Genomic DNA, 25,773 nt, shown 5'->3' with positions numbered 1-25,773 from the left:
CAAGCTAAGCTGTGGGTTACAGCTTAGCTTGCGATCAGGGTGATGGTTGCGATGATCATCAGCATCGCGACCATCGGGGCTTATGACCAAACCCTAAGGTTGGGTCTGGACTCTCCTAAGCCCCAGGGAACTTCCTGCTCTGTTTGAGCAGAAAGTTCCCCACTGACATCATCAATGATGTCAGTGGGGCCGCCCCCAAACGGCAAGCGTTCCGACTGGAACGTCTCCGTGTGGCCGGGCACACCCCCGGCCCGCCCAGCAAACGGGGCGAGCTGTCACTCAACATTGACAGCTCGCCCCGTCTGCTACGAGACCCCTAGCAACGGAGTGCCCATCGCTAGCCGGGTCTCGCGCATGCGCACGACGGAGCCGGCTCCGTCGTGCGCATGCTCTGTGGGGCCCATCGACCCGGTTGCGAGTGCATCGGCTCTTGCGACCGGGTCTGAATGAGACCCATAGTCCTCACTGAGAATAAAAGGCACTGTGTGTGTCTTCCGCATTACTTAGCGGAACTCCGTAGATATCACTGATTTCTCCTGCATTCAACCTTTGTTAACTACTAGATATGAACTGATAACAGTTTGCCTCGTACTGATGGTGCGATGAGCTCAGTTTGTCACATTTAGTGGCGTTGGTAGAAAGAGATGTTGGTAGAAAGAGATGTTGGTAGAAAGAGACGTTGGTAGAAAGAGATGTTGGTAGAAAGAGATGTTGGTAGAAAGAGACGTTGGTAGAAAGAGATGTTGGTAGAAAGAGACGTTGGTAGAAAGAGACGTTGGTAGAAAGAGACGTTGGTAGAAAGAGATGTTGGTAGAAAGAGATGTTGGTAGAAAGAGACGTTGGTAGAAAGAGACGTTGGTAGAAAGAGACGTTGGTAGAAAGAGACGTTGGTAGAAAGAGATGTTGGTAGAAAGAGATGTTGGTAGAAAGAGATGTTGGTAGAAAGAGATGTTGGTAGAAAGAGATGCAGCTACAACAATATCAGATGACAACACCATAGAGGCGTGAAGTGGCCGACGTTAACAAAAAGTACTAGTTCTGAGTCTATTTCACCCCTGTCATGCAAGTTCCTCAGTAATGTAGCAATTACCACAAAATACAATGTAACAGAATGTGAAACTGAGCAAACAGTAGGTAGTGAGGCCCAGTATATACAAAACGTGGGGACTTCTATCTGCTATTCTTCATGATGAATTCTAAATGCCAGACTATGGAAGGATAGAACTTTTTATGTCATTGAAGTGCTGTTTAGTAAATCAGCCATATTATATATAATTTTCTTTTATGTCACCTCTTCCTGGAGAATTTCAGGTAGGGAGAGTGGGAGATGGAAATTTTAATATATTTTTAATGAACAATTAGGCTATATTATATGGCGTGTGCTCTGGCCGGCTCTGATCAAGGCTATCAAGATTGTAACAGACTGGGGGACCTATTCATCAACACTAAAATAACGTTTTTAAGGACATTTTACTTAAATAATGTTATTTTGGTATTCATGTAGCCACTTAGCACAGGAGATATCACAGATATCTCCTTGCTAAGTTCCCCTACGTTAATTTCCACACTCCCCATACATTAGTACTTTAGTATGGGGATATTAGTACATTAGTACATTAGTACATTAGTATGGGGATATTAGTACATTAGTACATTAGTACATTAGTATGGGGATGTGGAAATTGTGGTATTCATCAAATTCCGAAAATTATCAATTTTCGGAATTTAATGCAGTTACTATTCGCCACTGTGAGGTGGCGAATAGCAGAATCGACTTACCTGTATCCACGTGTGCAGGTCCCCGACGAGTCCCTCCGGCGCTCTGCTCCGTCCTCAGGCTCCGGAGGCTGGTTGGACATGTGTGCTCCCCAGCAGAGCACAAGAAAGTTTAGACAAAAAAAAAAGTTTTTTTTTTCTAATCTGTCATGTGGTCTGCTGGGAAACCACATGACAGACCAGCAGGACGGAGCCGGAGGCTGCTGCGCGGACAGGTAAGTCGGGGGGGTGGGGAAGGTGAGCGGAGGGGGTGGTGGGGTCGGGGGGGTACTAAACTTAACGCATCTGTAGGCAGTGCTGCGCATGCGCTGGTTTTACAGATGTAACAGCGCATGCGCAGCACTGTTTCCAGATGCGATAAGGTAGTGTAGGCAGGGAAAAGTATCTATTTCCCGAAAAGCTGTCATCGCAAAAATGACAGCTTTTCGGAATAGATACTTATGGAGAGGTGGAATGATGAATTCCACCTATAATTAGCTAGAACTCCATGAGAGTTCTAAAGCTAATTATCTCCAGAGAATTGTTATGTTTAATGAATAGGCCCCTGGGGATCCAATGATTTACTCACTCAGTAATGAGAAATCAATATTTAGAAAACATCAATCAGATAGTGTGGAAGAAAAATAAAACATTTCAAAGACCTGGTGCCAAATGTAATAGGGTAGGAGTTTAGAAAATGTGAGAGTTTAGCAGTAACCTTTAGTTACTGCTAAACTCTCACATTTTCTAAACTCTCGCCCTATTACATTTGGCCCCTGGGGTGTTCAATACGTCACTCCCAGGCAAACATATGAGTCAAGGGGCAAAATTTACTAAGTGGCAGGTTCCAAACCCCGGCGGTTTTGCTATCTGCAGATTTACTAAGGCCAAAACCGCTGCAAAACCACAGTCAAAACACAATTTAGAATAGAATAGAACAGGGCTGTCATTTGGAAACCGCTGCAAAACCGCCACCAAACCCCCGGGGTTTAGAACAGAATAGAACCCGCCGTCAAACCGCCAAACCGCCGGGGTTTAGAACAGAATAGAACCCGCCGTCAAACCGCCGGGGTTTAGAACCCGCCACTTAGTAAATTTTGCCCAAGGTGTGAAACAAATAAATTGTTATAGGTAGGGAGTGTAATTTACTTCTTTCACATTTAAAGAACATCGGACCATTTCATCAGGCAATACAGTGGTGAATGCAAGCGCAGTCCTTTATAGAGGAGATTTGACCTTTATTTCATTAGTTAATTGTAGACTTGAGGAGTCAAATTGTAAAAGTGGATGCAGGAAAAAAAATGTATGAAAACTGATGGTGCATACACACACAACGATGTTAGTAACCAACGATTTTAGTGAACGATTTTCGTTCAGATTTCCCCTTGAAAAAGTGAACGAAAATCGTTTATAAAAATCGTTGGTTACTAAATTAATGAATGATTTTCATGAACGATGAATGATTTTTTAATCATGCATACAGTGAATGGACATGGTTCATCGTTCATTCTGTACAACATGAACGATTTTCTAAACGAAAATCGTTTGTTGGACAGTCAGAATGAACTACAAACGTGAACGCGCATGAACGATTATCGTTCATCATTCACCTTAAAAAGATGAACAATTTTATAAACGATTTAACGATATCGTTATAGTTAAATAGTTAAAAAAATCATGTGTGTACGCACCTCAAGAATGAAAATATAAGTGTGCTGGTAAGGTAAAGATTTGGTAAGAAACATGGGATTAGGAAAAAGCAATGAACTAAGGAAAATTAATTGCACTGGGGGATGTGTATGCCATAACTAATTAAGGATGTGAATGTTCAGTAAGATTAGATCAAATGTAATGATGTTGCACAGTTGCAGGGCTTTTATGCCACTGTTTTCCCACTTTTGATACCTTCATGAGTTTCTTTCTGCTCCTTATAGACGCCGGTGTTTCATGCCATCATTTTGTTACCATGTGTAAATGTAAAAATTTGACAGTGACAATGGGCCTGATTCCGCAAGGAACGCACAGGAGAGAACGCACGCACTTGGCCGGTGATTTAGCACGGTGCATGCATATGCATCGCACTGTGCGCGTGCAAAGCAGCCTGTGCGTTTGGGATATGGTACGCAGACTACACACAATGTGTATGCAGACCCTTCCGATATTGAATGACAGGAAGTGCCGTTTGTGGGTGGTGATGGGGGTGGTCAGGCGAACGTAGGCGTTATAACGCCGTTATAGGGGCGTGCATAATTAAGGTACGGTGGCATACGCAGCCATACCGTAAGCTGTACACTGGAAGTGGCTAAACTCCTGCCGCAGGTCAACCACTATTGTGCATATGGGTCCAATGGTTCTCGATGTTTCCGATGTTTACGCTATCTTGCGTGCTGATCAGGCTGTGAGTAAAGGGAGATGGGCGGCTTAATACGTGGCTGGGCGTCTGCATCTTGTGGTGCGGTCTCCGTGCGTATAGATTGATTAGCATATTCTCACAGCGGACGGGTGCGTGCGTCTGCTAGGGTGCGTTCCTTGCTGAACAGGCCCAAAATCCCCATGCAGGGCCGGGTTAGGGGACACATTGGTCTCACACCGGGGCCCCCTCCTCTCCGGCGGCCAGCTGTGCACGCTCAGTGCAGCGCTGCACCGATAGACTCTGGTCACTGGAGTGTGCCCAGAGTCTACAGTGCATGCGCAAGATTTTGGTTGGTGCCCCCACCCATGGGATCCTTAAAAGGGGTGTGACCTCATGGAAGGGGCATGGTCTCATTGTGCTGTGCTCCCAGCACTCCCCTTCCTGCGCAGATCACAGCACCCATCACCCATCACAGCACCCTTCTCCCATCACAGATAACAGCACCCATCACCCAGCACAGCACCCTTCTCCCATCACAGATCACAGCACCCAGCATTGTCTCGCTGCACAGTACAGATCACAGCACCCCTCACCCAGCACAGCACCCCTCTCCCAGCACAGATCACATCACCCCTCTCCCAGCACAGCATCCTTCACCCAGCACAGCACCCTTCACCCCTCTCCCAGCACAGCATCCCTCTTACAGCACATATCACAGCACAGCACCCCTCTCCCATCACAGATCACAGCACCCAGCATTGTCTCCCAGCACAGCACAGATCACAGCACCCCTCACCCAGCACAGCACCCCTCTACCAGCACAGATCACATCACCCATCACCCCTCTCCCAGCACAGCATCCCTCTTACAGCACATATCACAGCACAGCACCCCTCATAGCACCCCTCTCCCATCACAGATCACAGCACCCAGTATTGTCTCCCAGCACAGCACAGATCACAGCACCCCTCACCCAGCACAGCACCCCTCTCCCAGCACAGATCACATCACCCCTCTCCCAGCACAGCTTCCTTCACCCAGCACAGCATCCTTCACCCCTCTCCCAGCACAGCATCCCTCTTACAGCACATATCACAGCACATCACCCCTCTCCCATCACAGATCACAGCACCCAGCATTGTCTCCCTGCACAGTACAGATCACAGCACCCCTCACCCAGCACAGCACCCCTCTCCCAGCACAGATCACATCACCCCTGTCCCAGCACAGCATCCTTCACCCAGCACAGCACCCTTCACCCCTCTCCCAGCACAGCATCCCTCTTACAGCACATATCACAGCACAGCACCCCTCTCCCATCACAGATCACAGCACCCAGCATTGTCTCCCAGCACAGCACAGATCACAGCACCCCTCACCCAGCACAGCACCCCTCTCTCAGCACAGATCACATTACCCCTCTCCCAGCACAGCACCTTCACCCAGCACAGCACCCTTCACCCCTCTCCCAGCACAGCATCCCTCTTACAGCACATATCACAGCACAGCACCCCTCTCCCATCACAGATCACAGCACCCAGCATTGTCTCCCAGCACAGCACAGATCACAGCACCCCTCACCCAGCACAGCACCCCTCTACCAGCACAGATCACATCACCCATCACCCCTCTCCCAGCACAGCACCCTTCACCCCTCTCCCACCACAGCATCCCTCTTACAGCACATATCACAGCACAGCATCCCTCATAGCACCCCTCTCCCATCACAGATCACAGCACCCAGCATTGTCTCCCAGCACAGCACAGATCACAGCACCCCTCTCCCAGCACAGATCACATCACCGCTCTCCCAGCACAGCATCCTTCACCCAGCACAGCACCCTTCACCCCTCTCCCAGCACAGCATCCCTCTTACAGCACATATCACAGCACAGCACCCAGCATTGTCTCCCAGCACAGCACAGATCACAGCACCCCTCACCCAGCACAGCACCCCTCTACCAGCACAGATCACATCACCCATCACCCCTCTCCCAGCACAGCACCCTTCACCCCTCTCCCACCACAGCATCCCTCTTACAACACATATCACAGCACCCCTCATAGCACCCCTCTTCCATCACAGATCACAGCACCCAGCATTGTCTCCCACCACAGCACAGATCACAGCACCCCTCACCCAGCACAGCACCCCTCTCCCAGCACAGATCACATCACCCCTCTCCCAGCACAGCATCCCTCTTACAGCACATATCACAGCACAGCACCCCTCTCCCATCACAGATCACAGCACCCAGCATTGTCTCCCAGCACAGCACAGATCACAGCTACCCTCACCCAGCACAGCATCCTTCTCCCCTCTCCCACCACAGCATCCCTCTTACAGCACATATCACAGCACAGCACCCCTCATAGCACCCCTCTCCCATCACAGATCACAGCACCCAGCATTGTCTCCCAGCACAGCACAGATCACAGCACCCCTCACCCAGCACAGCACCCCTCTCCCAGCACAGATCACATCACCCCTCTCCCAGCACAGCATCCTTCACCCCTCTCCCAGCACAGCATCCTTCACCCAGCACAGCACCCTTCACCCCTCTACCAGCACAGCATCCCTCTTACAGCACATATCACAGCACAGCACCCCTCTCCCATCACAGATCACAGCACCCAGCATTGTCTCCCAGCACAGCACAGATCACAGCACCCCTCACCCAGCACAGCACCCCTCTGCCAGCACAGATCACATCACCCCTCTACCAGCACAGCATCCTTCTCCCCTCTCCCACCACAGCATCTCTCTTACAGCACATATCACAGCACAGCACCCCTCATAGCACCCCTCTCCCATCACAGATCACAGCACCCAGCATTGTCTCCCAGCACAGCACAGATCACAGCACCCCTCACCCAGCACATCACCCCTCTCCCAGCACAGATCACATCACCCCTCTCCCAGCACAGCATCCTTCACCCAGCACAGCATCCTTCACCCCTCTCCCAGTACAGCATCCCTCTTACAGCACATATCACAGCACAGCACCCCTCTCCCATCACAGATCACAGCACCCAGCATTGTCTCCCTGCACAGTAAAGATTACAGCACCCCTCACCAAGCACAGCACCCCTATCCCAGCACAGATCACAGATCACATCACCCCTGTCCCAGCACAGCATCCTTCACCCAGCACAGCACCCTTCACCCCTCTCCCAGCACAGCATCCCTCTTACAGCACATATCACAGCACTGCACCCCTCTCCCATCACAGATCACAGCACCCAGCATTGTCTCCCAGCACAGCACAGATCAAAGCACCCCTCACCCAGCACAGCACCCCTCTACCAGCACAGATCACATCACTCATCACCCCTCTCCCAGCACAGCGCCCTTCACCCAGCACAGCACCCTTCACCCCTCTCCCAGCACAGCATCCCTCTTACAGCACATATCACAGCACAGCACCCCTCTCCCATCACAGATCACAGCACCCAGCATTGTCTCCCAGCACAGCACAGATCACAGCACCTCTCACACAGCACAGTACCCCTCTCCCATCACAGATCACAGCACCCAGCATTGTCTCCCAGCACAGCACAGATCACAGCACACCACCTATCACCCCTCTCCCAACACAGCATGGTGTCAGCACCCCTCTCCTGACCCAGCACTCCTATCCCAGAACCCCCCCCCCCACTCACTCAGCACAACACCCCTTACCCAATACCTGGCCCTCACCCAGCCCAGCACCCTTTCCCAGCATTTGCCTAGGGCCAGCTATGGTCTGTCATATGGGAATCTGCTGGCTCTCCTCCTTCAAGACTGACCTTTCACAATTGTCCTAACAACTTAATAAAAACTGACGGACATGCAGCAGTGGCGTAACTTCATCGCAGGTGCCCGGAGGCAAGATAAATGTTGGTGCCACCCCCTACCCTCCAAATTCAAATGTACCACCCCCCCAGCACCTATGCCAGCTGCCACTGCCCCCCTATGCAGTTCCTCTTATACAGTGCCCCCAATAGTGCCCCATATACAGTGCCCCCAATAGTGGTCCCCCTATGCAGTGCCCCTTATACAGTGCAACTTATGCAGTGCCTGTCTATGTAGTGCCCCCTAGTAATGCTCCCCCTATGCAGTGCCCCCAGTAGTGCCCTTTATACAGTGCCCCTAGTAGTGGTCCCCCTATGCCCTGCCCCTAGTAGTGCCCTTTATACAGTGCCCCGGGTAGTGGTCCCCCTATGCAGTGCCCCTTATACAGTGCAACTTATGCAGTGCCTGTCTATGTAGTGCCCCCTAGTAATGCTCCCCCTATGCAGTGCCCCCAGTAGTGCCCTTTATACAGTGCCCCTAGTAGTGGTCCCCCTATGCCGTGCCCCTAGTAGTGCCCTTTATACAGTGCCCCGGGTAATGCTCCCCCTATGCAGTGCCCCTTATACAGTGCAACTTATGCATGCCTGTCTATGTAGTGCCCCCTAGTAATGCTCCCCCTATGCAGTGCCCCCAATAGTGCCCTTTATACAGTGCCCCTAGTAGTGGTCCCCCTATGCAGTGCCCCTAGTAGTGCCCTTTATACAGTGCACCGGGTAGTGGTCCCCCTATGCAGTGCCCCCAGTAGTGCCTTTATACAATGCCCTCAGTAGAAGCCCTTCGTATGCGGTGCACCGTTATGTAATGCCCCCAGTAGTGGGTCCCCCCTATGCAGTGTCCTGTTATGTAGTGCCCCCCAGTAGTGGATCCCCCCTTATACAGTGTCCTGTTATGTAGTGCCCCCAGTAGTGGATCCCCCCTATGCAGTGCCCCTTACAGATATAACACAAACACACACAGATTACTTACCTGAATCCCGTTCCTGCATCCGCCACCGTCCACTGCTCTGTCTTCCCACTCAGCACTATGGGAGAAACGTCATGACGTCTCTCCCATCACCACTGCGGGAGCCGATAGGCGGAGCTCATGAGTGAGCTCCGCCCGGCTCCCTCCGTGGATAAAGCAGCTAATGAGAGTTACTTATCGGTGGACAGGGGGGGTTTCTTTTTCTGCGTCGGATGCTCAGGTGGGTCACGGCGGTCACATGCTATGTCACGTCCGCGACCATAGAGCACTCTGGCAGCAGCAGGTCATGGAGGTGGAGCGCCGATCAGCGGCGCTCCTCCTCCATGCAGCTCCTCAGCAGTGCAACAAGTGCGGGTCCTCAGCAGTGCCCGGAACGGCCGGGTGACAATGGAGCCGGATGGCCCCTTCAGGGATGGTGCCCAGCGGCAAATGACTCCATTGTCTCCGGGAGTTCCGCCCCTGACATGCAGTGCTCCGAATAGACGCATTTCTATTAGTAATATAATATCTGAAATGAAAACAAGTGTTTGCAGCATTTTGATGTGACTTTTGACTGTGAAAAAGAAAGGACAGAGGGCCTGATTCAGACCTGCTCGCATAGCACTCGCAAGCGGGCTCACCACAAAAGGGGCGGCTGTCGATGTTGATCGACAGCTCGCCCCATTTTGTAGGCGTGGCGGGGGGGTGGATTCACAAACAGAGGCATTCCCAAGCGAACGCCTGCCGTTTGTGGGCGCCCGCACTGACATCACCAGTGATGTCAGTGGGCGAGCTACCTGCTCTATTAGAACCGGAAGCTCTCTGGGGCTTGCGGCCACGAGACCCTACCACAAAGGTCTTGTCGCAAGCCCGATGGTTACGATGGTCTTGACCATCGCGACCATCATCCTGGCCGCTCGCAATAGCTGTGGGTGGCCTGAAAAAAAAAAACGCCCTGATTCAGAGCGAGCGCTCTTTCAGAGCGTCCGGCTCTGAATCAGGCCCAGAGTGTGAACGTATAGTGGGGTCAGGATATTATTCCGGATGTGGTTTCATGTAGTAGGCAGCAACATCTTGTTAGTATGCAGTGTGAAATCAGCAGGAGTTGCGGCAATACATGCAAGGGGCCTGGATTTTACTTTTGACAGCGATAGGTGCTCTGCACCCCCCTCCCTCTTCTAATCTTATTATTATTATCCTTTATTTATATGGCGCCACAAAGGTTCCGCAGCGCCTTACACAGTACATAAATGAGCGCACAAGAAAAACAGTTAATAGTAATATAAGACAATGCAGGGCAAGGACATGGTTTATACACATTGCTGCATAACACAAACAAGAGGGCGACAGCAACCAAGTGTTAGGTGCCAATTGGGGAGTTAGCAGTAACCGATACTATGAGAAGGGGGTGGAGAAGCACGTGAGGAATGAGGGCCCTGCTTGTGAGAGCTTTCATTCTAAAGGGGAGGGGCAGACAGACAGGGGCGACACAAATGGGGTAGATAGTGAGGAAGGAGCATGGAGCAGTGGGTGAGGATATACTGTATGCTGCGGAATGTGTGTGTGTGTATAAGATGACCTGATGTTATGTCAAACTTAGATTCTTCATACATATATCTCTATGACAGAAAATAGATTTTGATTATGTATTATTTACTTAAGAGATGCACAAAATAAAGTTGTAGCGCTGTAATTTTTGTGTGAGCCATTTTAGCATCTAAATACATCCTGCTAAAAATCCAGCTATTATGGGACTGTCCCGCCATCCTAATACAGTAGTGAATATTTTAGTCCCAGCTGCAGGGTGCTATGCCATGCTCCTGTAAGTGGGTGCTTCTCACATGCTAGATCCACCCACAAATGGGTGCAGCCATGCCTAACATGCTGTGGTCCCACAGGATGTTGCTGTATCCGGGCCCAGAATATCTCTTGGCAGGCCATGGAGGGCGGGAGGTGGCTGAGAGTGGAGGAACAGAAAAGGTGGGGGAAAGAAGCAGAGGGTTGGAAAGTAGACTGATGAGAGAAAATAGGGGGAACAGCAAGTGGAGGAGACAAGAGCAGGAGGATAGGGATGGATAGAGTAGAGGATTATGTAGACACTGAATAAGGGGTGTGTTTGAAGAAAGGGTGTTCATGATGTGGACAGGGCCGGCCCTAGCCCAAATTTTTTGGTAAGCGAGTATATTTTTTGGCGCCCCCCTATGCAGTGCCCCTTTTACAGTGCCCCCGGTAGTGGTCCCCCCTGTAAAGTGCCCCCAGTAGTAAGCCCCTTATATAGTGCCCCCAGTAGCAGTCCCCCCTTGTAGTGCCCCCAGTAGCAGTCCCCCCTTGTAGTGCCCCCAGTAGTAGTGCCCCCAGTAGTAGTCCCCCCTTGTAGTGCCCCCAGTAGTAGTCCCCCCTTGTAGTGCCCCCAGTAGTAGTCCCCCCTTGTAGTGCCCCCAGTAGTAGTGCCCCCAGTAGTAGTCCCCCCTTGTAGTGCCCCCAGTAGTAGTGCCTCCAGTAGTAGTCCCCCCTTGTAGTGCCCCCAGTAGTAGTCCCCCCACAGTACAGATACACGTAATTAAAAAAAAAAAAAAAAAACACTTACCTGAAACCCCGATCCTGCTCCCGCCGCCGCTATCAGCTCCTCCGTCCGTCCTCCCGGGGCGCTTTGCATTATGGGAGAGACGTCATGACGTCTCTCCCATTACCCACTGTGGGAGCCGGAAGATGGCTCCAGCAGTGGGCGCAACAGCCGATGAGAGTCTGTCTGACTCTCATAGTCTGCTAATCAAAACAAACACACAGCTGGCGGCACCGGCAGCTTTGTGTTTGGCACTGTGTAGTGCTGACCGAACTCCATCCGGTCAGCGCTACACACGCGGTGCAGCTGTGTCACAGAGACACAGTCTGCCCGCGGCCCGCATGGTACGCAGCTGAGGCACCCTCCACTATGTGGCGCCCTACTCAGCTGCGTACCATGCGTAATGGCAGAACCGGCCCTGGCTGTGGACGAGGTGATAAGTAAGATGAAAACTGGAGTGGAGGCTGTGTGATGTAAGGACAGTGTGGATAACAGTTGTAACATGTTAAAAAATACAGTTGAAAGAACAGTACTTCTAAAGTATGAGCGCAGTTTTCCTCCAGTTTAACTCCGGCGTAATACATCTACATTCAGGACAAACACTCTCAGTTGTGTGGCTCACGCCTTGTGAATTGAGAGGCTGCATTCTGAGTAATGTCACTGGCTCTAAGTGAATTAAGAGGCCTCATAGTCCTGAATGATACTAGTGTTACAGCCTCTGCATCAATGACCAACCTCTCTCTCTCTCTCTTTCTCTCTCAGGCGCACCCAGAAGAGCTTCCCTATGAGACGGAGGTTTTTCGTCCACCCCATGAATATTACCCGTATCTCAGTGACAGTGAAAGCCACGGTAACTACAGAATATCAGACATGCTGACATTTATGGCATGGTGCATCAGTGTACACTACTATACATATGATATTGATAATTTAGTGTAAAAGTATAAAATAAATACATAGTGGGAGATCCAGGGAAATCTCTCTGTGTGATGTCAGAGCTATAGCTGGACATGGGGGTGGGCTGCAATATGCAACTTATGAGGAAAATCATCAGGGTGTGGTTATGCAAATGAGTGGGTGTGGTTACAATGGTGTACACGTCTAGCACATCATCATTGCAATAGTAAATGGATCATTTTGATTTTCTGTTTTAGATAATTAGGCACATACCAATCTTCTAGTGATCATGGTGCTATAAGGGTTTTTTCATATTTTTATATTAACATCCAAATTCATTAATAATAATGTGCCTAAATGTAACATGATAGTGGAAATGGCCAGCAAGATAAAATATGTGAGTTATAATAATACCTAAACATTAGTAGTACTGTGTCCTCACTATGTATAGGATGATAACTTACTGCACTATACACTGTCATTTATAAGGATGTCAGACGTTATTAAAACATTTCCTCTCCATCTGAAGACAAAAGAATAAAACTGCATAATTTTATACAAGGAGGAGATAACTGATAATAATAACCTTATAATCTACAGGATGGAGGAATAACATTACTAATCACCCAGGGATTACAATGAAACTCAACAACACCTATATTGATACTGATTAATACAGACATTTATATATATATATATATATATATATAAATATAGCATAATTATCATTGCATAATAAAAGGCAGGTGGCATGGGATACAAAATAATTGTATGAAGGTTTAGAAACCGAGATAAATAGATAGATAGATAGATAGATAGATAGATAAATAAATATGAAAAGGCGGGTGAGGTGACACCCGGGTGTGGACCGCACCCTCCCTTGTGACGCCACTGAGATAGATAGATAAATATGACAAAATAGATAGATATGATAAAATGCATAGATAGATATGCGAAGATAGATAGATAGATAGATAGATAGATAGATAGATAGATATGATAAAATACATAGATAGATATGAGAAAATAGATAGATATATATGAGAAGATAGATAGATAGATAGATAGATAGATAGATAGATAGATATGATAAAATACATAGATAGATATGAGAAAATAGATAGATATATATGTGAAGATAGATAGATAGATAGATAGATAGATAGATAGATAGATAGATAGATACGATAAAATACATAGATAGATATGAGAAAATAGATAGATAATGAGAAGATAGATAGATAGATAGATAGATAGATAGATATGATAAAATAGATAGATAGATATGAGAAAATAGATATATATGAGAAGATAGATAGATATGAGAAAATAGATACAGTAGATAGATAGATTGATAGATAGATAGATATGAGATAGATAGATATGAGAAAATAGATACAATAGGTAGATAGATAGATAGATAGATAGATAGATAGATAGATAGATATGAGATAGATAGATATGAGAAAATAGATACATTAGATAGATAGATAGATAGATAGATAGATAGATAGATAGATATGAGATAGATAGATAGATAGATAGATAGATATGAGAAGATAGATAGATAGATAGATAGATATGAGAAAATAGATACAGTAGATAGATAGATAGATAGATAGATAGATAGATATGAGAAAATAGATACAGTAGATAGATAGATAGATAGATAGATATGTGATAGATAGATAGATAGATAGATAGATAGATAGATAGATATGAGAAGATAGATAGATAGATAGATAGATAGATAGATAGATAGATAGATAGATAGAACATATACTAATCTAATCTTCCTTCCCTCTTAGAGCATTACTGGGAGTACCCCTCACACCTGCATGCGGATCTCGATGGATTCCCAGACTCCCAACTCACAGAACTGCAAAGCGTACAACCCCCGCAGCTGCAACAGCTATACAGACACATGGAACTGGAGCAAATGCATGTCCTGGAACCTGGAATTACTGCTCCTCATCCGCACCTGCAACTGACACACCAGGTAAATTCCTATGTTTGACACAGTGCAGGTGGAGCTTCTTCATCTAACATCACTGTCATAGAAACACAGGGAGGGGTTGGAATATTAATGTTTAAAAGTGCAATTGCAGATTACATAGCGTGGACACAGCCATGTTGTGGGTGGAGCTATTACTGATGGGAATGTACTCTGCTATTGAGTTCCTAGAATGTTTGAAGAAAGAAATGAAATGCTTATTGTTGCAGCAAGAGCCAAATTAATACCTGACATACCCTGGGCAACATAATGGTTTGGGCTTCCTTCCCAGGATAAACCCAAGATAAAAACAGGTTGGGGTAATCTGAGCTACTCAGTGCCCACTGGGCCCTAGGCATGAATCTTGGTTGCATAATTTAAAAATATATATATATTATTATTTTTTGAGTTAAGTAATTTTTATTTGCATTTTATGAAAGCAACATAATCAATAATATAATTAATAGCAGGCTCACAGAATATAACATAAATATTTGTTTTTAAATAAATAAATGGAGACCATATTGAGACTGACACCAGCGATCCCCAATTTTATGATACTATGAGCAGCACTCCCAGAGGTTTATCAATACAACTCTGCTAGTGTCGGGCGTCTATTGTTGCCGAAAATGTGTCTAAGTTGCAATGCAATGTGATTGGGATGCACCATGAGACTGTGCTGAATGATTTGATATGTGACACTTGTATGTCTATTAAACTAGGGATAAGGGTCTTGGGAGACACCTCTGCACTAGGCTTAGGTCAAATGAAACATTTAAATATTGTCCCCAATTAGATAATTTATAACACCTACAAAGTCATTCCGTGGGGGTGCTGTCAAGGACAATAAATACAAGCTTGCAGAAAGGGAGAGGAAATGTATTGTCTCTTTGTTAGTGCACGTATGGAAAAGATTTTATAACAATTAAAATGTAACATTAAAAATTCACTTCACCTTCTTAGTGAAATATTCCATGAAAAAAGATTAATAAAAACATTTTCAATATATTTTTATTAATCTTTTTCATGGAATAGTTCACTAAGAAGGTGAAGTGAATTTTTTAATGTTTACATAATAAAAGTTACATTTTAGTTGTTACAAAATCTTTTCCATATGTGCGCCAACAAAGATACAATACATTTCCTCTCACTGTCTGCACACTTGTATGTCTGTGTGTGACTGTACACAGAACTTGGTGTGGAAAGAATCTGCGGCCTCTGCATTGTAGCACTTCACATGCTGCTCAGAGACTCAGTCATACACAGATATACAAGTGTCACCTATCAAATTGAATCAGCACAGTCTCCTGGTGCGTCCTAGTCGCATCGCATTGCACCTTAGATGCATTGATTGGCAATAAAGATGCCCGGCGCTAGCAGAGTATCACAGGACCTCACGCGCCGACAGTGGCAGTTTGGTGCTACTGCAGCAAAGATGTATGAGGACACATCTGTACCTTTCATAGACCAATAACAAGTGCCTGCTGTATACAGTATGTAGGGAAAGGGGATCCGGCCCAAGCCACGTTCTAGCTATCACAACTTTCGCCAGAGCGGTCAGGCACATAACATATTAGTATAAAGCATTATGGAAAGCCTTCTCAGAATTAAGTATTTATGCTTCATTCATGTGTTATACATCCCACTCATTAGAGATATCATGGAACCAGACATATATAATTACTATATATAATACTAGCGACTTTGCATGGGAGTAATTTAATCTCGCCAAAGCCCCCTGCATCTGATAACAACCTAAGCCATGTCACCACAGTCCCCTGTGCTTCACCACAAGCCCCAGCTTCTCACTCCTGCCCCCTGCATCTCACCAGTGTCACCACAACCCCATGCTTCTCACTCCTGCCCCTTGCATCTCACCAGTGTCACCACAACCCCATGCTTCTCACTCCTGCCCCTTGCATCTCACCAGTGTCACCACAATCCCCTGCATCTCACTCCTGCCCCCTGCATCTCACCAGTGTCACCACAGCCCCCTGCTTCTCACTCATGTCCTTTGCATCTCACCAGTATCACCACAGCCCCCTGCTTCTCACTCCAGACCCTTGCATCTCACCAGTGTCACCACAGCCTCCTGCTTCTCACTCCTGCCCCTTGCATCTCAACAGTGTCACCACAGCCCCCTGCTTCTCACTCCTGCCCCTTGCATCTCACCAGTGTCACCACAGCCCCCTGCTTCTCACTCCAGCCCCTTGCATCTCACCAGTGTCACCACAGCCCCCTGCTTCTCACTCTTGCCCCTTGCATCTCACCAGTGTCACCACAGGCCCCTGCTTCACACTCCAGCCCCCTGCATCTCACCAGTGTCACCACAGCCTCCTGCTTCTCACTCCAGCCCCCTGCATCTCACCAGTGTCACCACAGCCCCCTGCTTCTCACTCCAGCCCCTTGCATCTCACCAGTGTCACCACAACCCCCACTGCTGCTGTCCTGCAGCTGGCTGGGGCCTGGCCACTGGGATGTGCTGGGAAGGGCAGGAGGATCATGGATGAAGAATTTGTATTGCAGCTACCATAAGCATTAATAGCATCATGTCCCCGTGGCTGGGGCACCTGTGCATATTTCCGCAGGCTCCATACACCATCCCTCCCCAGCTGCTGAACATGGCGATGAGCAACGTCCTCTTTGCACATCGTAGCCTGTATTTCCTGGGTTTCCTGTTGAGCTTACTTGCCATGGTGCCCCTGTCCGAGAACAGCGCTGACTTCTATGGGTGGTACCTCCTGGTCACTGAGGGCTTGTGGCTGAGTGGGAACAGCAAGCTGGAGAGGGAGAACTTTGCAGTGGAGGAGTTGTGGCTGGAGTCTGCCTGCAGATTCATTGTAGGGATGGACATCAAAATCCTGAAAAGTTACTAACCATTGATATTTTTGTACTAATGGTAGTGTTTTTACCATTTGATGGTGGCGGTCTAATGTTTAACACTATCTAAAGGAAATCATTCAATGGTGTTCTGATGGTTGTTTTTTTTTTAAATTCCTGATAGCTATGCCTCCACTTGCTCCTTCTTGGCTACTGTGTCTTCATCAGGGAATTTTCATGTGTTTGTTGGAGGTTGTCTCTCACTCTCTGTCTGCCTCAGACGTGACCCTGCTCAGTCCCTGACTTCCTTCCCTCTCTAGGCTGCTGCTAAGCAACAGGGTACATTGCTGTCCTGATTGGCTCTCACTGTCTTTTGCTGTTTCAGCGCCCTGGCCAGCTCCTATACAGCACCTTGGTGCAAGATTTGTTTCTGTGACGTTGCTTCACCAAAATCATCACTGCTCAGCTCCCTTTTGTCACAGATGAATGGTTCATACACCCAAACCTTCCTCGACCAATGCTCTATAGAATATTGAAAACCCCATCAAGAGATTAGCCCGAACACACAGATCCCTAAACCGGGGACTTTATTTTATACATATATATAGAGAGAGAGAGAGAGATATATGACCTGTAAGAGGGTGGAGATGAAATAAAACAATAGTCTGGTACATAAAGTAAATGATGAGATTTATGTAAATTAAAAAGTTGTATGCATACCAGAGATTAGTTTGAATAATAATAATATCTGTAGAGAATGGTTGTTTGTTGTTAGGTAACCGTCTGTACTTCCTGTTAAATAATCTTCTTGAATGTTTCTCCCAACAACCAACAACCACTCTCTACAGATACGCGTAATTAAGCGTATCTCTGGTAATCATACATTTTAATTTACACAAATCTCATAATTTACTACACGTACTAAACTATTAGGCTCTTGTTTTGTCTCCACCCCCCTTACAGATCACTATCACGGTTATACCTAACCCGTTTCCTGAGAAATGAGCTATCACCCATTAAGAGCCTGGGAAGTGTATTTTTTTTTTACTTTGTATTTCTGTCTTACAGTATGTATATAAGTTTGTTACTTTTATTATTAATTATTGTTTATAAATTCTATAAAAGCTGTACACTGCAAGTATTAGGAATAGTAGGAGTGCACCGCAAACCCTTCAAGCACATATATAAATCTCAGTCTCTTCAAACTGACTTGATTTATAGAACTGCAACAGAAAAATTGTTACAGTAATTTTAATTTAGAGGCTAAATCACTACCGTACGCAACTGCGTATGCAATAGCGATTACGCACTGCGATAGTATGCTAATCCATTGCTAATACATTGTGATCGCAATACCCTCGCAGCCCTGCACAGGGATGCCCACTTTACTCAGCACACATACGTACTGTTTAGCAAGACTGCAAAACCATCGGTACAACCGAGTACATCGCAGCCTCACGCACACTTGCACAAGCCCTGACCTTACTCAGAAATTGCTAACAACCACGCACGCTATGAGTCCTCACACTGCATAGGGCATTGCAGTGGCTAATTTATGCACGCCTCTGTGGCAGCATGCGAACGCACTGGCACGACTGCGTTTCCCTGACCCCCCCGTCACCACCCACAAGCAGCACTTCCTGTCAATCGCTCTGCGATGGGTCTGCGTAGCCTCTGCAATCGCAGCGGCTACGCAGACCCATCCAGTCCCGATCGCAGTGGCCTGTTCGCTCACAGGCACTGCGATGCGTACGCATGCGCAGTGCGCTATAATTAGCTGATTGAGTGCGAATGCATTTTATATGGTGGGCGGGGCCAGCCTCTGTTCCAGGAACGCAGACCCTAGCCTCCGTTTTCTGGGAGTGCTGAGGCCAAGTTCTGCGTCTTCCGACACAGACTTCATGGCCGGAGCTACTGACTTGAGAGGAGTAACCTCAGGATTACTCAGAAGAGCCGATGCTCAGTCTTAGTACGATGCTGAGTCTTAGTACGCAGCACTGGGATCTGCGATGCGGTCAGGAGGCATTTATATACACCAGACTCCTCCTGCTGCATTAAATATGAGTTGTACGGTATTGCACAGCCGCTTCCCTGCGCTTCCCTGCCACTGTGCAATACCGTACAGCTCTGAATCAGGTCCAGTGATAAGAGGATAGTAGTGGTAGGCTTCTGGAAGCTATCACCTGCCCGTTCTGCAGCGAAAACACCCATATTCACTGGATTTAGGGATTTTCTCCTGGTCCCAGGTCATAAATACAGTATACCACTTTGTAAACTGCTTTCCTTTTGTACCCTGCTGCCTGAGAACATGACTTCATCATAAGTCAACTACCAACTTCCGCCGGCAATGGAAAGAGACATAATACATAATGCACATTATAAGTGTGTTACTACAGTATACGTAAAGGGTATGCAGTCAGGAAGCCGACGGTCGAAATGCCGGCCGCCGGATTCCCGACTGTGCAATCCCGACAAGGGACTAATGATAGGCGTCGAAATCCCAACGCCTATGCCGGGAACCCGACGGCCGGCATACAGAATGAAGGTAAGCCGAGCGGCGGGCGCTGACAGCCGCGGGGGGGAGAGTTAGGTTAGGGCTCCCGGGGGGGATTTAGGGTTAGGCACCCCCCTGGGAGGGTTAGGTTTAGGCTGCGGAGATGGGGGGTTAGGTTTAGGCACTTACGGGGGGGGGGGGGGTTAGGGTTAGGCACTAAGGGGGGAGGTTAGGGTTACGCACCCCTAAGGGAGGGTTAGGGATAGGGGGGAGAGAGGGTTAGCTATAGTTAGTTTACTTACCTGTCGGGATCTTCACTGCTGCCGGTCTTCCGGCGTCCGGCGGTCATTCATACCGATCCCTATGTAAAGTATGTATAAACTGCTGCAAGTAATATCTGTGTAAACAGTAAGTTTGGATGTCACCAATTGCAGCCGCTTACAATCGGTGAGTTCCTTTGATGTACTGTAAGGAATAATGCACCCCCTATTGTGTAAAGTATAATGGATATTAGAAATCACCTGGGATTTCTGTGCCTTAAAGTGCTCGCCCGCAGCATATACAGTATATATATATATATATATATATATATGTACAGTATATATATATATTATATATGTACAGTATATATATATATTGTATATTAGATATTGTATATAATTACATATCTTTCCAGGTGTCATATATGCCTCGCATGTGTGTGCAATTCCATGCACCACCCAGCTCAGAGGAAGACGACCACGAGAGGCGCAGCCCCCCTTTGGAAGTCTCAGATGGAGAGATAGATTCCCGAGACACTGGCTACGGGTTGCTACTTGGAGAAACAGGTTTGTAAATAAATGTATTCATTTCCACTTGGGCATTTTATCCTAAAATACCACTCCTAGAAGCCTCATTTACATTGTAAATAAAACAGGGTCTCATTAACAGAAGGATGGTTCAAATCAGTAAAGAATATGTGCAAGCTTCTCCCTTGCAGCTAAATATCTTTCCTTTGCCCGGCATGCTTTGGGAAGTTTCCCTTGTTTGAAATTCTGCACCTCCGCACTTGACACATAAAGCCATACATTAAATACAAATATAAACTATGCTATATAATATATGCTATGTAATATGTACAGTGCACGGTATTGCAACATATTAAGTGCTCTTTAATTAATCCAAACACAAAGATAGATAATATCATAGTTAACAATTTGTTGTTTTATTAATTATAATCATCGCATTTTGTAATATTCATGTCATATATGAGCTGCCTTCTGAAATCACATCTTGCCATAGACAGAAAGAACAATAGACTTTACTTTCTTGCATAGAATAGGATTTAAGCCATGCCTGGAAAATAATATTTCCCCCAGGTAGTGCTCCAATTTATTTGAGCAGGTGCTTGTGTGTGTTATTGTCTGCAGATAGAGCATCCTTTTAAGCAGATGTCTCCTAAGTTTACAGTATGGTAGACAGTAAAAAGGTCGACAGTGTATAGATTAGACAGTCAATAGGTCGATTATGACAAAAGGTCAACACAGAAAAGGTTGAAGTTGAAGAAGGTCAACAGGTACAAATGGTCGACATGATCAAAAATGATGACACGGAAATGATCGCCACATAAAAGTCGACACATTTTTTTATTTTTTTTTAAAGATTTCTAAACCTAATCTTCACCGTAACCCTAACCCTCCCATTGGTGCCTAACTCTAACCCTCCCTCCTGGTGCCTAACCCTAACCGTCGGGGTAGATGCCTGACCCTAACCGTCCCTGCTAGTGCCTAACCCTAACCCTTCAGGTGCCTAACCCTCCCTCCTGGTGCCTAACACTAAGCGTCGGGGTAAGTGCCTAACCCTATCCGTCGGGGTAAGTGCCTAACCCTAACAATTGTTTTTTGTTTGTTTTTTAAAATAAACATGTCGACCATTTACATGTCAACCATTTTCATGTTGACCTTTTGACCATGGTGACCATTTGTACCTGTCGACCTTCTTCCATGTCGATATTGTCTGTGTCAACCTTTTGTCCCTGTCTACCTTTTGACCATGTTGACCTATTGTCTGTCTAACATCTGGAGTCTATCTAGACACTGTCGACCTTTTCACTGTCCATCTAAAATCCAGATACCGTGCTGCATAGCACTTTACAGAGAATGTTCCATGACTCTCATCAGCGGGGCTGTTCACATGGGCATACCCGTCAAGAGCCGTGCGGGGCCCCCTGTAAAAAAGGGGCGTGGCCTAACTGCAGGAGGCGTGGTCATGCCACCTTAAGTTAAAAAAAAAGTTTTGCGGTGCTGCGCCCTGGAGTGGAGAGCACAGTGAGCCCCCTCAGCCTGGCGCATACCAGTGGGGGCGCAATCAGCTTGATCGCTACCCCCACAGGCATAGGAGACTGCTGTGGCTGCTTCTTAGCAGCCGCAAGCAGTCTCCAGGGCAGCCCAGCACACAGCAGCGTGTGCTGGGCTGCTGTTTGATGTAAGAGGGGGGGGGCGGTGCCCGACCCGGGCCCCCACCGGATCCCTCCAGCAAGCCTGGGCCCGGGTAATTTGTACCCGCTCCCCCCCCTCTCGGCGCCCCTGCACACGGGCTTGGGGCTGAAGATGATAAAGGGCCTATTGTGAGAAGGGGAGGAGCTGTGACCAGTGCTGTGTGGGTGTGGCCAGAGCTGTGTGGGCGTGTACTTTGCCTACACTATCAGCCTACAATGTCTCCCTAAATACATAAAAATAGAAAAAAATGCATCATTTTGTGAGGAAACTAGAAAAAAATATGTGAATACTTATGACTTATGGCTGACTGTGTGGCCTGCTAGGCAGCTGGTCAACATCATGCTGTCATGGCAATGGGCCTATTTTTATGTGCCCTGCTCATCAGTCCCTGACCAGTGGAGCCCTCACCCTTTCTTCCACACAACCCTCAGCAGACCACACAGACACACACACGTTATAAGCCAATTGTTTTTTGGGCTATGGCAGGAAAGTGGGGCAAAGCACAGGAGACCCACACCCTTTTGAGTCCACCAAGATGAGCCAACTCTTTCAAGCAGTGTTCATTTATATGTATAGACAGACTAAATTTTAGGCAATTAAGGAAGAACTCATTAGAATATAGGTTTGGGTGGACTTTAAAGAATAAAAAAAGTGTAAAAACAGAAAGGAAACTTGTATGTGCTATTTCCCAAGGGAAAAATCCTACGACCACCTTACGCCATGCTCCCCTCTTCCCTGGCCACACATCCCATTCTGTGGGCTGTTGCAGGGCAGGCTGAGCAGTAAGAGCAGAAGGACATAGGCTTGGAGCTATCACACCATCAGAAACCATACTGGATCAGCTGTATGGCTCATACAAGGTCATTGTAGTTTTGCTTTGAATTTTAACTCTCTAACTTCTACCCAAAAGGATATTTTTACTTTTGTGTGGAACTGTTCCTTGAGTTATAGGTTTCCACTGCAAAACAAAAATGGTTGACCTGGATCTACCTACAAGTGTGACTCAAGTCCACACGGCAATATCACGTTCTGACTATCCTAAGTTCTTTCCGGTATAATTTTCCAATCTGAAGCAATGTTCAGCTATAATGTCCTGCAAGCCGGCGTCTCAAATCTTTACCTCTTATATCGCAGGTAACAAGAAGAAGATCCGACTGTATCAGTTCCTCCTAGAGCTGCTGCAAAGCGGGGACATGAAAGAGAGCATCTGGTGGGTGGATAAAGACAAAGGGACATTTCAATTCTCCTCCAAGCACAAAGAAGCCCTTGCACACCGGTGGGGTATTCAAAAAGGCAACCGCAAGAAGATGACCTATCAGAAGATGGCTAGAGCACTGCGAAACTACGGCAAGACTGGAGAAGTGAGAAAGGTGAAGAAGAAGTTGACCTATCAGTTTAGCGGGGAGGTTCTGCACAAAATGTACACCGGACGGAAGCATTTTCATCACTGAGTTGGTCTATACGTCTGTACAGCACGGACGTGCTCTTACGTATTCCATTGGTACGAAAGACTCCAACGCTTCCTTTAGGAGAGGAAAACATTTACTTGTAAATACTAATATTATAGTAATTATTTTTTTATTTGTATGGTGTGTGGCTTAGTGTAGAAATCAGCATCTTACCACTCAGTAAAAAGAGACGAGGGAGCTAAATGAGGGGTATCCGAAAACATTTATTAATTTCAGCATTACTATAAAAAAAAAAAAGATTTTTGCATAATATTTTACCTGAGAAGTCCAAAGACTGAGGGGTCTATTTACTAAGCAGTGTTAGGAGACAGAGTGAAAAGTGATAAGGTGCCAGCCAATCAGCTCCCAACTGTCATTTTTCAAACACAGCCTGGGAGATGACAGTTAGGAGCTGATTGGCTGGCACCTTATCACTTTTCACTCTGTCTCCTGACACTGCTTAGTAAATAGACCCCTAAGAATTGTAACCATTTTTTTGTAACCAATTTTAACGAATTACGTTCCAGTACAGAATGAGATTGTGACCACGTAAATCGGTTTCCAGTGTTCAGTACAGATATGTCCTCATATACTGTTGCTGAAATTGTGGCAAATAGCCCATTTCAGTGCGCCAGTTTTCGGATGCCATGGCTGCACCAAACGTCTTTCTTGCTCAAAATGTTTGTTTTATTCGCATAAATAAAACAACTGTGAGCGACATATCTACAGTCAGGGGCGTATTTATAATGTGTGCAGTGCACACGGTCCCCCGGGTCCAGGGGGGACCCACACCGCACACCCTGCACCCATATGTTTTGATACCTACCCCTCCGAAGTTCCGTGTTGGGCTGTAGCGCTGGACAAAACACATGAAAAAATGGCAGCCGCAGCCATTTTTCCCGGAATTTTGTACATGTGCCCTAGGAATATGCCAATTTTCCCGGTGACCAGCACAAGCGCAGTAGACTCTGGGCACAGACTAGTGCCCAGAGTTTACTGCTCTGCGGTGATGCAGACGGCCACCGGGGAGAGAGGAGGGGGCCCCAGACAGGGAATACACACTGGCACCCTCCTCCCTTAAGACACCTCTGACTACAGTTCAAGGTTACTCTGATCAATTTGAGTCTGTATATGTGTAAGAAGTACTGTGATGCCACGGTCGCGGCTTTTTATCACGCCATGTTCCGTTGCGCTTCATCTGCGACTTAGTACGTGTTTAAAACTAATTCCTCTGCGGTTAAAGTCGCAGCCTGGAATCTCTAGTACACTGTGAGTGGTGTATCACTGCTCCTGCAATGCGAATAAGAGGCAAAATCGAAAGAAAATTCCACACAAAAGTGTAATAGTGATCAAACACTGGAATCTACAAACCCTTCAATTCCAATTTCCCCTCCCATGTGAAGTTGAAGATAATGGAACAACAACTTTCTTACTCAGTAATCTGTGAGCTATATTCATCTAGTGAATGTATATCAGTATTATTTCTCAACCAAATGTTGTTTATTGGCGTCATTTTCACATTACATCTGAGGTGTATATTCCAACACTATGCTGAGGAAGCAGACTGTTGAATTGCGAAACGCGCTGCATCACATCATAAAGTGAAACTGTCAACTTTTTGGCTGCAGAAAAATAGCTGCGTCTGAAAGAAGTCTGTTCGGTCAGTTTTATTTTCATATTTAGTTTATTGTCTAACCAAACATTTTCTCAAAAGGCTGCAGACAAAGGTTATATACTGAATATAATATAGACTGAATATAGACTGAGTTCAGTTGCATCAGTCATTCTGAAACTGGCCTTGTATAAATAAATGTTAATAAATAAATGTATCAATAGTGTATTTATTACTCTCCTATATATAGCACTGATATATTCTGTACAAGCCTGTGCCTTTTATTAAGGTAAAATATACAATGTTAACAGGGGTGTATTAAGAGAGGAGGGGGCATGTGGTCACTCCCCCTCCTCTCTCTCTCGGTGACCTCACTGTCAGCCTCAGTAGACTCCGGGCACTAGATTGTGCCCGGAGTGTACTGCGCATGGGCAGATCATCGGGAAAATGACACGGCATACATTTTCCCGGCAATTTCCCTACTGTGCATGTGCAGAACACCGGGAAAATGGCCACGGTGGCCATTTTCCCGGTGTTTTGTGTAGCACCTCTCCAGCTGACATGGGACTTCAGAGAGGTAAGAA

The 25,773-nt window shown here is 46.7% G+C and overlaps 1 protein-coding gene across 2 annotated transcripts in view; it reads left to right on the top strand.

Moving 5' to 3' along the window:
- Nucleotides 1–23,897, top strand: part of SPI1 (Spi-1 proto-oncogene) — an 83,706-nt gene extending 59,809 nt beyond the window's left edge. For both annotated transcript variants that reach the window (XM_088448621.1, XM_088448620.1), the window contains exons 2-5: nt 12,211–12,298; nt 14,154–14,344; nt 20,329–20,479; nt 23,264–23,897. In XM_088448621.1, coding sequence (XP_088304747.1) covers nt 12,211–12,298; nt 14,154–14,344; nt 20,329–20,479; nt 23,264–23,580 — 747 coding nt within the window. In that variant the 3' untranslated portion in view covers nt 23,581–23,897. The remainder of the gene's footprint in view (nt 1–12,210; nt 12,299–14,153; nt 14,345–20,328; nt 20,480–23,263) is intronic.
- The last annotated feature ends 1,876 nt before the right edge of the window (nt 23,898–25,773 follow it).

This window comes from Taudactylus pleione, unplaced genomic scaffold (assembly GCF_031769625.1).
Source record: "Taudactylus pleione unplaced genomic scaffold, aTauple2 ptg000462l, whole genome shotgun sequence".
NCBI lineage: Eukaryota > Metazoa > Chordata > Amphibia > Anura > Myobatrachidae > Taudactylus > Taudactylus pleione.
Note: the sequence above shows the minus strand (reverse complement) of the source record. Positions and strands in the feature narration are given on the sequence as shown.